General features: G+C 33.0%; 2 protein-coding genes across 4 annotated transcripts; both read right to left on the bottom strand.

The window, feature by feature from the left end:
* Window positions 1-449: 449 nt before the first annotated feature.
* LOC21396725 lies at window positions 450-10,343 on the bottom strand. Of its 3 annotated transcripts, none has more exons than XM_024174655.1 (6): window positions 10,189-10,343; window positions 2,895-3,875; window positions 1,690-2,634; window positions 1,413-1,495; window positions 1,171-1,313; window positions 450-1,014 (listed from the first exon to the last, which is right to left on the bottom strand). In XM_024174655.1, the coding sequence occupies exons 2-4, from the start codon at window positions 3,807-3,809 to the stop codon at window positions 1,445-1,447; spliced, it is 1,911 nt and encodes a 636-aa protein (XP_024030423.1). In that variant the 5' UTR covers window positions 3,810-3,875; window positions 10,189-10,343; the 3' UTR covers window positions 450-1,014; window positions 1,171-1,313; window positions 1,413-1,444. The 3 variants fall into 3 exon arrangements, with proteins under 3 accessions (XP_024030423.1, XP_024030417.1, XP_024030410.1); XM_024174649.1 differs by lacking the exon at window positions 10,189-10,343 and adding an exon at window positions 5,934-6,491 and having other exon boundaries at window positions 1,176-1,313; XM_024174642.1 differs by lacking the exon at window positions 10,189-10,343 and adding an exon at window positions 5,934-6,491.
* On the bottom strand, window positions 6,572-9,828 carry LOC112094300 (disease resistance protein At4g27190-like). Its single transcript, XM_024174864.1, has 2 exons — window positions 6,708-9,828; window positions 6,572-6,580 (listed from the first exon to the last, which is right to left on the bottom strand). Exons 1-2 carry the CDS (start codon window positions 9,552-9,554, stop codon window positions 6,572-6,574), a joined length of 2,856 nt encoding a protein of 951 aa, XP_024030632.1. The 5' UTR covers window positions 9,555-9,828.
* Window positions 10,344-14,836: the final 4,493 nt, after the last annotated feature.

A 14,836-nucleotide genomic window follows, 5' to 3' on the forward strand; every position in this document is an offset into this window, starting at 1 on the left:
GAAAACGAAATCGTAGCATTACTGTATACCAATACAAAGTAATGGATAAGAATGAAAGATTTTCTCACCATCTGTTTCAAAACGAGCGTTAATGTGACAACTAAAAAAAAAAAGACAAAAACAAAATATATATATATATATATATATATATATATATTGGGACCTAAGTGTTTCCGAAACGAATTAGACAACCTCAAATATATATGGATGAGAAATCCTAAGCATATCTCATGTCTCCAACATAACAGTCATTTCTATTCTTTTTTCTTTCTTCTTCTTTTTTGTTTTTTGCGGAAATATTTTGTTTCTTTCTATTTTTAATTTTATCAACTTGATCTTAGTAATTATCTCCAATTTTATTACATTTTCATGGGGAAAAAAAATTATTCCTTGAGAGCGTGTTACTTGCCAAATTATTTTCTATCATAATGGTTCTACATGGTCTAAAAAGCAGCATAAAAGAAGATAAGAGAATTTGTTTATAAAAGCAGTACTTCATCATCATCATAGCAAACTCAATGAAATTAAAAGTAGACTTGTATGTGTGGTGTAGATCAACAAACCTACTATTCTTCCAAACAGGTTTGAAGGCCGCATTGCGAAAGAGCGTGCCGTGTCAAATTAGTCCCAATCCTGCAGATTGGACAAAGATCCAAAACAGGGGATCTAAAAATCTAATATGTGTTAACTAAACATGCATTAACCGTAACGTGTATTAACGGTTTCGGCACAATTTTCTCACGTAATACGACATATACGAAATACAAACTATACCAAATCATGTAATTATCTCTGGGGTCGAGTCCAGAGAGTTAATTACGCAACAAGACTCGAGTAATATACTGGTCCTATATCCACCAGGCTTCACACCATCAAACAAATTATATAGCAAAGAAAAACACTTAAAATATCATATTTCTACCATATTGATCTCCTCCATCTTCATTTCCACTGCAATTAGGAGGCCAACTTGTTTTAGTATTACTCCTTCACTGACACCTTGAGATAATCAATCTGCTCAAGTTAAGCAAGAATATAATCAAATTAATATGTGTGAAATGACTTAAGTTTCTGGCTTCAGAATTTTCAACCTCTAGAAAAAACGTTTCAAGATTTCAACTTTTCTATACAGGATAAAATGAAGAAAGTATACATTGATCATATGCAAACCTTACTTCCGTTCCGGCCATTTCTTTGACACCATAATTGCAGCGCAACGAGATGGAGTAAATATTGAATAGGATCTCTTTTGAAATCAAACTTCATCAAGGCTGGATTCATCATCATCATCATCATCATCAGAACTCTAACTCCTAATTAGAAGCAAACAATCTCACTTTACTTTGATGAAAAGAACATAAAAAAAACGCAAGAAGCCGAGAAAATTAATAATGGAAGGAATCATTAATTACCATCTGGTTTGAAATAAGGTTGTAGCAAAAGTCTATAATCTAGCAGCCCGGGAAGAGGTACCTTCTCTAGAATCATGAACTTCCTGAAATTATAATCATTAAACAAATTACATTTTAATTGTATCAATAAATCTAGGCGTAACGCTACTTGTAATAATTTATTAGGGGCAGTATCCACAATATGCAGGTTGAAAATATGTGGCAGCTTGCTGGCCTTTTATGTTTTTAAATGACAATAAGACATTATAGCGATTGAATATAGCTTTATGACACATACCGTTTCAGTGAACAACTCTTGTAATGTCAAATTTGAATCATCCTCCCAAAGCTTTCTCACGGTTGTATTAACATCACCATCCCAACGTTCTCGGCGTACAGATTCAGGAGACATTTTGCTATCTTCATTAACATCATCACTATTGCTGTAAGTAGATTGTGATCTCCATCCATCAATGATTGTATGTAACATTGGGGTGCTTATATTTCCACTGGAGAAAGCCCTCATCTCAGGGCATCTACTCACAAATAATTCCCCCAGCTTTGGAAGTCTTATGTCAGTATTTCCTGAATAGAAGCTTTCAAGATGCGGTAAAGTTTGAAGCTCTAAAATCTTCAATTTTGGGAAAACAAATTCATGATCATGTTCACGCTTTGTTGTTTCATTTTCCCTATAATCCTCGATTATTGTTGTCATCCTGTTGCAATCAGTTATTATCATTTCTTCGAGTTGTACCAGACTAGTGGCTATTGTGGAAGCTAATAAATATGTCAATCGATGGCATTCTGATACTTCTAGAATTCTCAAATTTCGGAAGGACACAGATAAAATTTTTGAAGGTCGTATACGTAAGGCGTCGCCTGCTGTTTGAGCAATAACCTCTGGCTCACCAAGCAGATGCCTCAGCTTAGGAATATCATACAAACTTAGCTCCGTTAAACTTGCGATAAGCTCTCCATCATATTCTTGTGTGATACCAAGTTGTAGAGCCTTACTTGTTATATCTATGAAAAAACCATACAATGCAAGTCTCCTGAGATTATGGTATCTGTGCAAAAGTTTGAAAATCGAAAGACCAATTGGTTTATCCTGAGTTATGCATTCCATCTCAAGTTCTTTTAGGTTGCAACGGGGTACGTCACTTGAAGGTGGACTCATGTCGAGTATCTCATTTATAGCTTCGCTCCGTCCAGTATTCAGATATTCAAGGTCAGGCATGATAACCTAATGAAATGAATATAGAAAATATTAGTAATAAAAAGAAAAAGTTGGATTTATAGCCATGAACATCATGAAATTTTAATCACGAAAGAATTTAATATATCCAAGTGACACACTACTTGTAATCCCAAATTTATTAGGGGCAGTATCCACATAATGCAGCATGACAACTTGTGGCAGCATGCAGGCCTTTAATGTTTATATAAAAATATATAGAATGGCAAGAAGAAATTATATCCAATAAATATAATTTAATGACATACCGTTTCGGCAAATAAGTGTTGCAATGCCAAATTTGAATCATCCTCCCAGAGCTTTCTCACGGTTGTATTAACATCACCATCCCAACGTTTTTGTACGGGTTCAACAAACATTCTGTGCTCTTCAAAATCAATGTCATTACTATTGCCATCAGTTGGTTGTGAACTCGATTCATCTTCTATAAGTAGATCGTTGTGATCTCCAAAATCGACGTCACTCGATTCAATATCTTGTACTTCTATTCTGTTGGAGAAAGTCCTCACTGTATCCAAAATTGAGGTACTTACTATTCCGCAGGAGAAAGTACTCATCTCAGGGCATCTACTCACAACTAGTTCCTTCAACCTTGGAAATCTTATGACATTATTTCCTGAATAGAAGCTCCCAAGATTCGGTAAATGGTGAAGCACTAAAATCTCCAGTCGCGTGAAAACTAGTTCATGATTATCATGTTCACCCCCAGTTATTTCACCTTCCCTATAATCCCCAATTACTTCTATCATTCTGTTGCAATTAGTTATTGTCATTCGTTGGAGTTGCACCAGACTCGCCACTGTCGACCGAGTTAACAAATATGTCAATCGATGGCCAAATGACACTTCCAAAATTGTCAAATTTTGGAAACACGCAAACAAATTTGTTGGTTGAGCATTTTCTGATTCCCCAAACAGATATCTTAATTTAGGAACATTATCCAACTTCAGCATCTTTAAATTTGCAATCAGTTGTCCATCATATTCTTGTGCAGAAGTGACAAAAAAACCCTTCAATGTAAGTTTCTCAAGATTCTGACATCTTTGAAGAAGATCAAAAATTGGGAGAGCGATTGGTTTATCACGAGTTCTACAGTTCAGCTCCAGTTCTTTTAGCTGGTTGCTAAGGGGAAGTACTAAAACTGTACTTGAAGATTGACTCATGTTGAGTTGTTCGTTTATGGCATTGCTCCAATCACTTTCCAGATATTCAAGAACAGGCAAAATAACCTAACGAAACATTACAGAAATTGTAACCAAACAAACTTAATTACATTTAACAAATTGAAATAGAGTGAACTAGATAGACGAGCATTCTTAGTATTTATTATTAACAAATTAATAGTGACAGTTTTTAAAGCTAGATCATGATCTTAACTACAAAAAATATATAAATCTTCCGGAGCTATCGGATCATTTACGGAAGTGAGCAAACACACACGCACACACATGTATACAACTATATAGAAGTGTATACAACTATCAACAACGCTTCCACTTTCGATCAAAACGGCTACGTTTTTGTTGAGAGTGTCGTTCTCTTTTATTTTTTAACCCTTCTGTGTTTGTTCTTTTATCTTTTAGCTCCCACCCACCCCAACTTCCCCCCCTCCCCTTTTTTTTAATATATTTTAGTCATTCCCTTCTTTTTTTTTTTTCTTGTAGTCCTTCCTCTTTTCTTTTCTTTTTTTTTTTCTTTCAATTCTTTATGTGCTTCCTTTTTTTTTTTTACCTTCTATCTCTGTTAAAATTATTTTTTTTAACAATATTCCCCCAAGTGCTATTTATTAAATGTGACATTTACAATTTCCCATTAAATTTTTTTTTTTCTAAAGTGTGTCCTATTTAAATATGTTTTTCATTCTCATAAGTACCTGTAAGTAGTTCTCCATCTCCTTTTTTTTCCCTTGTTAAAATAAACGTTTTTTTTTTTTTTTTTTAAAATGTCCCTACCTAATTAATATTTCTTGTATAGTCCTCTAAAATATTACTCCTTCAAGTTTTGATCCTTCAAACATGTCTCGACTCAATTTTTCCTTTCTCAGTTAATGTTTTGTCATAGATACGTGTTCTCCAATTTACCCCTATTAAAATCATAATTCCCATATGTGTAATGTTAGATTAAACATGTCATCATAAATATTTTTTTCTTAATTGTACACCGAAATAATTATTCAAAAACGTATCCCTACTTAATCTTTTAAATATGTACCTCCTAATTAATTTGCTATATGACTTGCCCACTAAATTTACTTTCTTTAAATATGCTCTACTTGCCTATACGCACTCAATACTCAAGAAACACTAATATTTTAATTGAAACGACCATTTCAACCCATTTATTTTGGTTTTTTTTTTTTTAAGATGTGCGTAATTTTCTCTTCTAACTCTTCCTTTTAAAATAATTTTTCTTGAATGTACCCCTACTTACATATTTTTCTTATATTGTTTCTAGATTATACTGGTTTTCAAATGTGGTCCTTATGAATACTTTTTCACTTCCTAATCGCCCTTCCAACATATTTTTTCTCAAATATGTCCTACTTAAAGATCTCTTCCTCTTCCCCATCAAATACTATTTTCTCAAAGGTATCTCCTAAATAATTTACTTCCTAATTTTGTCTCACTAATTTTTTTTTAAACCTATTCTACTTCAATACTTTTTTTACGATATCTTATTCTTTAACAAAATAAAAATAATAAAAAAACTTAAAATAAAATCATTCTCATATTTTATAAATATTAAGAAACTAAATAAGCACGTGCATAATATGTGCTTTCTAACTAGTATATATATATATATATTGAAATGTTCAAATGAGTGTTTATTTATTATTATTGCCTTTAACTTGCTTGAATATTTTAGCAATTTAATTTATGAGCATTTTTCTTTTTGTGGGGGCTAAGAATGTCATTTACTTGTGAACGGCGAAACATTGCGGTAAGCAATATATGTGCCAACTACCAAAGTAAGAAAATTATCATGTCTTATTTGATGAGTGGTTGTTGACACAAATAATAATAATAATAATAATAATAAACACACACGCATACACAGACGAGCTTATTAAAACTGGATTTCTTATATTCATTTTGGAAAGAAAAAAAAATGGTTGTCTTAACCCAGATATGAAGTTCTATAATATGGTTGTCTTAACAGTGATACTTTTGTTTTAGTTTTAAATATCAAAGTACTTAACAACGAAGTTAGTAAAAAATAGAATAATATGTACACACAGATGTGACAGGATTTAGAAATATATATGATTAACAAAAGGTACTAATTACCTTTTCACTGAAGAAAGGTTGTGTAATTGATGAATGATTGCCTTCTTCATTGTCAACTGATACCTCCATTATTGGCGTGGAACAAGTGAAAAATGTCTTCAATTCAGGACAATTTTGAATTTTAAACATTGATAAGGATTTAAACTCGAGGCAATTTCCAGTCACGAATGTCTTCATTTTAGGACAGTGTCGGATAGTCAACACTAATAAGGATTCGAATTTAATGCAATCTCCAACACAAAAATTTCCAAGGGCCGGAAGATTATAAAGCTTGAGACATGTAAGTTTAGGGAACAAATTCTTCCCCAACCATCCTTCCTCTTCCAAATTCTTCATGACCACAATATCTTCCATCACTTCACAATCTTTTACATGTAGGTACTCCAATTTTACGAGCCTTTCGGCTATGAAAAAAGGGAATAGATACTTCAAATTATTGCATGTACTAACATTTAACCTTGTTAAATTGTCCATGTAAGAAGTTGTTCGAAGCTGGAAGTCTAGCCATAAAATTTGAACATTGATCCCAAATAAAGTCAAATTCTCCAAGCTGGGAAACTCAAGCTGCAAAAGATAAATTAGTGACTTAAAGACTTGAAAAATATGCACCACGTCATATGGTACAATTTTGAATAGAACTATAAAATCTATAATGGAGATGGAAGTTTAACGTTGGAGCAAAATTGGTTTTTGAGAATAAGTGTATAAATTATAGACATGTGATTAATCATGTAAAGAAGCAAAAAAATAGAGTTGCTTACTATATATATATACCTTCTCACAAAATAAAGGGATTGGTGACTGTACTGATGAAGACCCGCAAGTTGCCTCAGACTCAGACCAACTGATGAATTGAACAAACTTTGGTAAAGATTGTAAAATCAACGAGTGCAGTTCAAGAAATTCAACCACATGGTGTGTAGCTTCATCGCTGATGATGTGGGCATCATTTTCTCTCCCGTGGCCGACTACCTCCTCCATCATATCACAGTCCCTCACTTGTATATATTCAAGTCTTTTGGCGATAGACAAAGGGAAGAGATTCTTCAATTTATCACAATTTGTCACATAGACCTCCCTCAGTTTATTAAATGAATCTTGTGGGAGCTTACCCTGACATATCCTTTCCAAGTTTGTTAATTTCCCGAGGCGCAGTGTTTCCAACATTGGAAAGGCCTTACGGAGATGAATCTGCTGGTCCACAGTACAATTAACGATGTATTGAACGCTAACATTGCGACTGAATTCAAGACGCTTCAAGTCGGAAAACCCCTCATTGTCTAGATCACAAACTACATTCTTGACACCTACTAATCCATCCAATGATAACGCTTCTGACCTTTTCACCAACGATTCAAGACCAAGTTCTTTTAATTGACTTCTTTCTTGGAGCGTTAGCTCCAATGACCTTGCAACTCCATATAGTCTTGGATCCCAGAAAGAATGCATTGAGCTACCGATACATATTCTATACCGCTCTAACTCTTCACTAAACATGAAATGTTTAGGAAAAGTTTTGGAATGTGGTACTCTTAACGATAAAGAAGTGAGTTGCGGCAAATTCACTAGTTCAGCAAGATTCGCATTACTTCTTCTGCAGACAGTGATTTCTCCAGCCTCCCATTTATCAAAGCTATAAGGGATGTGCAGCTCCTCTAGTCGTATCAAGCTTGAGATGACATTCGGCTCAATCAGTTCAAGAGCGTTACAACCTTCTAAATTTAACAGTTGTAAACGATTTAGTTGTCCTACTTCTATGGGCAACTGCTTAATGGTGGAGTATGAAAGATCAAGAATTATTAAACACGTTAGATCTCCAATTAACTTTACATCTCCAAGTACACAATAACGTAGACATAAGGTTTGGAGATTCTGAAGTGAATGCAAGGATGGAGGTATGGGTACTAATTCTGCTTCACAGAAAAGCAAAGATTTAAGATGATGTCTACTTTTTTCAAAAAAGTGCTTTGGAATTGGCATCCTTCTCTCCATCCTTCCAAACGCATCAGAAACAAGAAATAATGACTCCAGTTGCGGACAGTCCAACCTTTCAGGAAGTTGAGTATCAGAACTTTCATATCGTAGTGATATTACTTTTGAGTCTTTGAGGTTTTTCCCATTCAGACAATCTTCCAACTTATCTATAACAATACTGTGCATATCTCTCTCCTCTGATGCAATTGATAAGGCAACATCACGAATAACGTCATGCATTCTGACCGCAACACAGTCAAAGCCATAACCATCCAACAACAAGCACCGAGCTTTTAGTCTAACAACCAATGAGTGGACCCTCGTTCTTGCATCTGATAACGTATGGACGTTATGAAACAAGCCCCAACCCACGCCAATCATGATTAGATCCTGGATGCGTATATTGCTATCTTCTCCATGTAGACTGCATAGCAACAACAATGACTTCTGTTCATCACTTAAAGAGTCATAACTCAGCCTTATACTCCGGTAAACCTCTCTTAGCGGTTCATCAATGTTCGTTGGGGAAATAATATTTCGTAGTCGCCTCAATGTATCCCTCCAAACGTCCAAGCTATCCTGACCTTTTAATGTTGAGGCAACTGTTGTGATAGCTAGTGGCAAGCCTCCACATTCACCAACGACATCAATTGCCAATCTTTTGAAATCCGGTCGTTCAACAATATCACCTACGATTCCCTGAAACAAGTTCATTGCTTCCTCGCCAAATATGCTATAAACTTGGAAACTCTTCTCAACTCCCATAGAACGTACAACATCTAGAGATCTAGAAGTCATCAATATCTTGCATCCATGGTGCTCAAAGGGTATCCCAACCTCTAGCAAATCAAGTATCTCCCATATATCATCTAAAATAATGAGAATACGCTTTTCTTCTCTCAATCGACGTTGTAGCCGATCTGCTCTTGCCGGCACGCTTTCAACCTCTTTAATGTCTAGATTTATCTTCTCTGCAATTTCTTGTTGGAATCTCCTAGGATCTGGAGTTTGCGATATAGTCGTCATAGCCACCTCTGTGAATAACTTGGCTTCCGTGGCTTGCCTAGCAACTTCTTTAGCGAGCATTGTTTTGCCAATACCGCCCATGCCATACACTCCAATCTTGGTAACCTCACGATCTTGTAGTGCCTTCATAATTTCCTCCAACATCCTCTTTCGCGATTCGAAATACTCGTACTCACCTCTGAACGCAATGCAACTGTGCAAAGCAGGACGAGAAGATATCCTAATGAATTCCGCAGCTTGAATTTGATGTGTAACGTCTTCTACCATTTGCCTTGCCTCCCTGCTCAGTTGACGTCGGGATGCCAAATTCGGAATACGCACATTGCAACAACTAAAATTTGCCCGATCTCGATTGTTGTTTAGAAAATCCTCGGCCCTCTGGGAGATGCTTCTTGTGCTGCTCAGCCAGCTTTGAACATCAGCGTGAATCTCCTCGCCAATTCTTGTGGCCTCTTCAACTCGACCTCGAATGGTTTCTTCTGCATCATTGAGTTCTTGAATTCTACCTCTAAGATTATTTACATTCCGCCCGTAGTCAAATAGTCGGCGAGCTGATAGTACAGTCGTGTACTCGACAAATTTGGCAACAATTGAAGCACCACAAGCGATAAGGAATTCCATATTATCCCTTTTCTAATTTACTATTTCCTTCTCTTGGTTTTCTCTCTCTTTTTCTTTTTTTTTTCTTATCTTTTCTCTCTTTTTTCAATGCTCCCTTTAGACTCAGAGCCTATTAGAAAAAGCAATACTAACGCCAAAAAGAGAAACTAAATGCAAGAATACTAGGAGAACCAGACCACAACAGAGCAGATCATCATAAGAACAAGATGAAATCAAGAAAGAGCATATCTGATCTTCTTATGGATTCAAAACAGAGTCACTTGATGCATATCAGGATTTCTTTTCCTTTTTTTTCCAAATTTCAGAGAAAAAAAAAAAAAAAAAACCAAAGACGTTGACAACTATAACAAGACAAAATCAAGGAACAAAATGGAAAAAAAAAAAAAACGGTGAACTCTCAAATGCAGCGCACTTCTAATCGGTCTATTTCTTTTGTGTTTTTTTTTTTTTTTGTTTTGGATTTTTCTCTCAAATGCAGCACACTTCTAATCGGTCTATTTCTTTTGTTTTTGTTTTTTTGTTTTTTTTTTTTGGATTTTTTTAATTTGAGAACTATAAAGGAGAAAAGCGAAAGAAAACACTGCAACTTGAATAACGTCTTCAAGGAGAATCAAAAGGACAAACTAAACAGAACCTGGAAACGAGGAAACAATTCCTTCTCCTTCTTCTTCTCCTTCTTCTTCTTCTCTTCAAGGAGAATCAAAAGGACAAACTAGACAGAACCTGGAAACGAGGAAACAATTTCGGAAACGAGGAAACAAAGCACGAACTTCTTCCGTCAGGATTAGCTTAGAGATAACAAAAGAGCATTTAAAATGACTATGAGAAACTTCGTATGTAGTTCAGAGAGCGAATGGCAGTGATAGTCGTGTTCAAAAGAAAGTGAAAAGCTATAAACGTAAAAAGTAAAAGAAACGATGTATATGGGGAATAAAAAAAAAAAAGAAAAGAGAAAGATGAGACCTAAAAACGTAAAAAGCAAAGAAACGATGTATATGGGGAATAAAAAAAGGAAAAGAGAAAGATGAGAGAGAAAAAGTAATTGAGCTATTATGGGGGATGAGAATAAAAGCCTCGTTCGTTTCACTGATTCGAGTTTAGAATTCGAGTTTTGCTACAGTAAAAAGTTCTCACAAACAGTCACATCTAACTTTTTTACTATAGTAAAAAGCTCTCACATAAAATCACATCTCAACTCGAATTCTAAATTCGAATCAACGAAACGAACGAGGCAAAAGAAAGATAAAGATTGGAGAGAAGCATAAGAGAGAATAGAATTGTTGTAGGGCCCGTTTAGTTCACTGATTTGAGTTTTTAATTTGAGTTGAGATGTGATTTTATGTGAGAGTTTTTTATTGTAGTAAAAAAGTTAGATGTAATTGTTTGTGAGAGCTTTTTACTGTAGCAAAACTTGAATTCTAAACTCGAATCAGCGAAATGAACGGAACATGATAGTTAACAAACGATATTATTGATTGAGGTTTTTTTTTTCCTTTAAAATTTCTCGCTATTATTAGTGTCAGTATGGTTGAGTCTAGTAAAAATTACATCAACTTAATAAAATATGCACAGCAGAAAACTTTTAATGTATATTTAACGGTTTAAAATAAAAAAATTTCGGTAGTTTATTTTTTTAATTTTAACAAAAAAAACTCCCTAAAAATATAGGTTTAATTTGTTAGACAAAGAATAAGATAGATAAATTAGATAGAGAATTTGTCATCTTTGATGAAACAGAGCACGAGTTCTTCTTTTTCTTCCTCCGTCAGGAACAGCTTAGAGATAACAAAGAACAAGACTAGCTTAGAAATAACAAAAGAGAATTTAAAATGACTGAGAAACTTCGTATGTAGTTCAAAGAGCGAATGGTAGTGATAGTCATGTTCAAAAAAAAGTGAAAAGCTAAAAAAGTAAAAAGCAAAAGAAGACAATGTATACGGGGAATAAAAAAAGAAAAGAGAAAGATGAGAGAGAAAAAGTAGTTGAGCTATTACGGGGGAGGAGAAAGATGAAAGATAAAAATGGGAGAGAAGCATAAAAGAGAATAGAATTGTCGTTGACTAGTGAACAAAAGAAATTATTGGGCGGGTTTAGTTTCGTTTCCAAAACGTTTTTTACGTTTTTTAAAGAGGAAAAAATGAATTATTATTATTATATTTCTTAATAATTTAATTTTTTAAAATAAATTGATAAATTAATATGATATCAGTGTAAAAAGTTTGGATTTGTTCTTTTAGAGTGTAACTTGAGTGTAATTTTTGAGTTAAATTTGAGTTATAACTTGAGTTAAAGTTGTAACTTGAATAAAGTTGAGTAAAGTTGAATAAAATTGAAACTTAAAAGAACATGAATTTGAATAAAGTTAGAATTCGAATTATCTTTTTTTGAGTTTTTTTGGACAAAAGAATAACCCCTTAAACTCTTGTAATTACACTCTTTATTTTCATTTAAAAGTGTCATTATGTGTTAGGTTTTTAATATATTTCGGACTTAAATATTCACGTATTGTGCTTTCTAATTAATTTACCTATACGATTGTCCATTGTCTAGCCCACACCTGAGGGAGAGTGTTAAAGTATAAACTATTGTTCGCCCACCTCCTAACAGTTTAAACTTTTAGGATGGATTGGTAAACTAACAAAACGAAACGGCATTTGTTTAGAAAATATTTTAAAAACGAAAACGAAAACAAAAATAGTGAGTGATTTTTGTGAGGAATTTGAAAAACAATTAAAAGTTGTTTTCACTTTTCTATTTTCATTTTCTAATATTTATCAATAATATTATAATATATTAATTAATAATTATAATCAAAGACGATTTCATTCTTTTATTATACTCAAAACAATCTTTTAAAAAACCAATCAAACGCAATTTCAAAATCATTTTTAAATGATTCTCAAAACAATCTCATTTTTACTTTTTTATTGAAAACAAAATCATTTTCAAATCAATTCCAAACCCACCCATTGAGTTTTGTTTTTCCTTTAAAATTTCTCATAAACAGTACTTCTATTAGTGTCAGTTTATTACGGTTGAATTTAGTAAAAATTATATCAGCTTGATAAAACATGCAAAACAGAAAATTTTTAATGCATATCTAACGATTAAAAGTAGAATAAAATCATTTTGAAAGCAATTTCAAATGCACAATTGAGTTTTGTTTTTCCTTTAAAATTTCTCATGAACAGTGCTACTATTAGTGTCAATTTATTACGGTTGAAATTTTGTAAAAATTATATGAGCTTGATAAAAACATGCAAAACAGAAAATTTTTAATGCATATTTAACGATTAAAAGTAAAAAATTATCGGTAGTTCATTTTTTTGATTCCAACAGAAAAGTTCCCTAAAAATAAATGTTTAATTCGTTGGACAAAGAATAAGATAGATAAATTAGACAGATAATTTGTCCTCTTTGATGACTTTTCTGCACTTTAGTTCGATTTCCAAAATCAGTGAATATGTTTAATTTGTACATTTGGAATCTAATTAAGCAACTATAACAAAAATATTGTACATTAGAAATTGTCCTTTTTTATACTATAGCCATAAATTATTTTTTTAACAGTTGAATTAATTTTTTGATGGTCTGTTGTCTGAGTATTCACGTTATAAATTGTTATAGGCGATACAGAACTGTCTTTATTATAGATTATGCTGTTGAAAAATTAATCTATTCACTACCGGTATTTAAAGGAACAATTCTTACCATTAAAAAAAATCCAAATTGTTTGAGTAAGCAAACATTTACTTAGAAAATAAAAGAAAAAAAAGATCTTACAAACCTAACTCATAAAAGACCTAGAAATGAAAAGAAAAACAACCTAACAAACTAAACAAAAATAAAAAGAAGAGTGCAAAGAAGCAACATAAAGGAAAACATAACTGTTTTCTCAGACCTAGAAATGAAAAGAAAAACAACCTAGCAAACTAAACAAAAATAAAAAGAAGAATGCAAAAAAGCAACATAAACGAAAACACGACTGTTTTTTCAATTTAAAAAAAATGAACAAAAATATTGGGACTTAAATGTTTCAAAAACGAATTAGAAATTCTCAAATATTTATGGAAGAAATCCTAAGCATATCTCATGTCTCCAACTACCACAGTCAATTCCATTCTATTTCTTTCTCTCTTTTTTTAACTGAAACATTTTATTATATTTTCAATTCTGATTTCGTCAACTTGATCTTGGTAACCACCTCGAATTTTTTTTTTTTTTTTTCCACTCGAAAAAAATTCCTTGGGAGTTTAGAATTCAAATCTCAATTCCAAATGGTTCGAGGTGCTTACTCCGCCAACATCAATTTGGACCTAAGCCTAATTTGGAATGTGAATTTTCGCTTCAAATTGTTGGACCACAATATAGACTAAATTTAATCAGCTCTTATCATACTCGACCACTGTATTTTTTTTTCTTTTTAATTCCAAATGTGAAAGTTTTCGCATCCTATAAATGCGTTTTCTTCTTTTTCTTCGAGTAAAATAACCGAGATGCATTAACTATTTAACATATAATGAAATCTCCCACTACTTTACTAGATATTTTTATTGATTAATAATAATTATACTATTTGGTTTTTTTTCCTCTTAATTTAACATACACAATACAATAATCTTAATTTTGTTAATAATTCCCAATTCACAATACAAAATCGTTTTTAAAATGATTCTCAAAACAATCTTATTTTTACTTTTTATTAAAAATAAAATTATTTTAAAATCAATTCTAAACGCACTCATTAAGTTTTAGTCCAATTACCTTCTGAACTAAACAAGCCATCTTAGGATGTGTGGAATTTTCTTTTGAGTCGGCCAAACCCTTGTGGAGCCTTGAACAAAGTTCTCTAATCACCGAAATGTCGATATTTTGACTACCAAAAAGTTAAAAATTAAAACCAACTTTACAATAAACCTCTTGCAAACAAAAGAAAAGTTGAGAAGGACAGAGAGGCTACCAGTCCAAGGAAATGCAGATGACAAGGAAGTGATTAGCAGATGCAGTAGGCCTTAGACTTGTTTGGCTGAAATTCAGCCTCTAAAGGCCTCGTTTGGTTGAAAATAGTGGCTGTAGTTTTTTTTCTGAAACTGTATTGGACAGCCTGCACTGTTTTTACAAAATGGCTTTAGACTTGTTTTTAGAATTAAAACTGGATTTTGTCACAGAAAAACAGTGGCTGGAGTTGACTGTTGATGCCATACATAAAGCTTATAAGACCATGTTCAACAAATGGATTAAAGTGTGTGAAATAAATAAGTCCCTACGAGAGCACGTCGATG

Source organism: Morus notabilis, unplaced genomic scaffold (assembly GCF_000414095.1).
Source record: "Morus notabilis unplaced genomic scaffold, ASM41409v2 Scaffold281, whole genome shotgun sequence".
Lineage (NCBI taxonomy): Eukaryota > Viridiplantae > Streptophyta > Magnoliopsida > Rosales > Moraceae > Morus > Morus notabilis.

Bases quoted from the DNA above. Each gene is read 5' to 3' on its own strand.
- LOC21396725 (XM_024174649.1), bottom strand. From the start codon at position 6,407: ATGGACAATTTAACAAGGTTAAATGTTAGTACATGCAATAATTTGAAG. The intron at 3,876-5,933 runs GTAATTAGTACC...ATGTTTCGTTAG, and splicing joins AACCTTTCTTCAGTGAAAAG to GTTATTTTGCCTGTTCTTGA. The intron at 2,635-2,894 runs GTATGTCATTAA...TCATTTCATTAG, and splicing joins AACACTTATTTGCCGAAACG to GTTATCATGCCTGACCTTGA.
- LOC112094300 (XM_024174864.1), bottom strand. From the start codon at position 9,554: ATGGAATTCCTTATCGCTTGTGGTGCTTCAATTGTTGCCAAATTTGTC.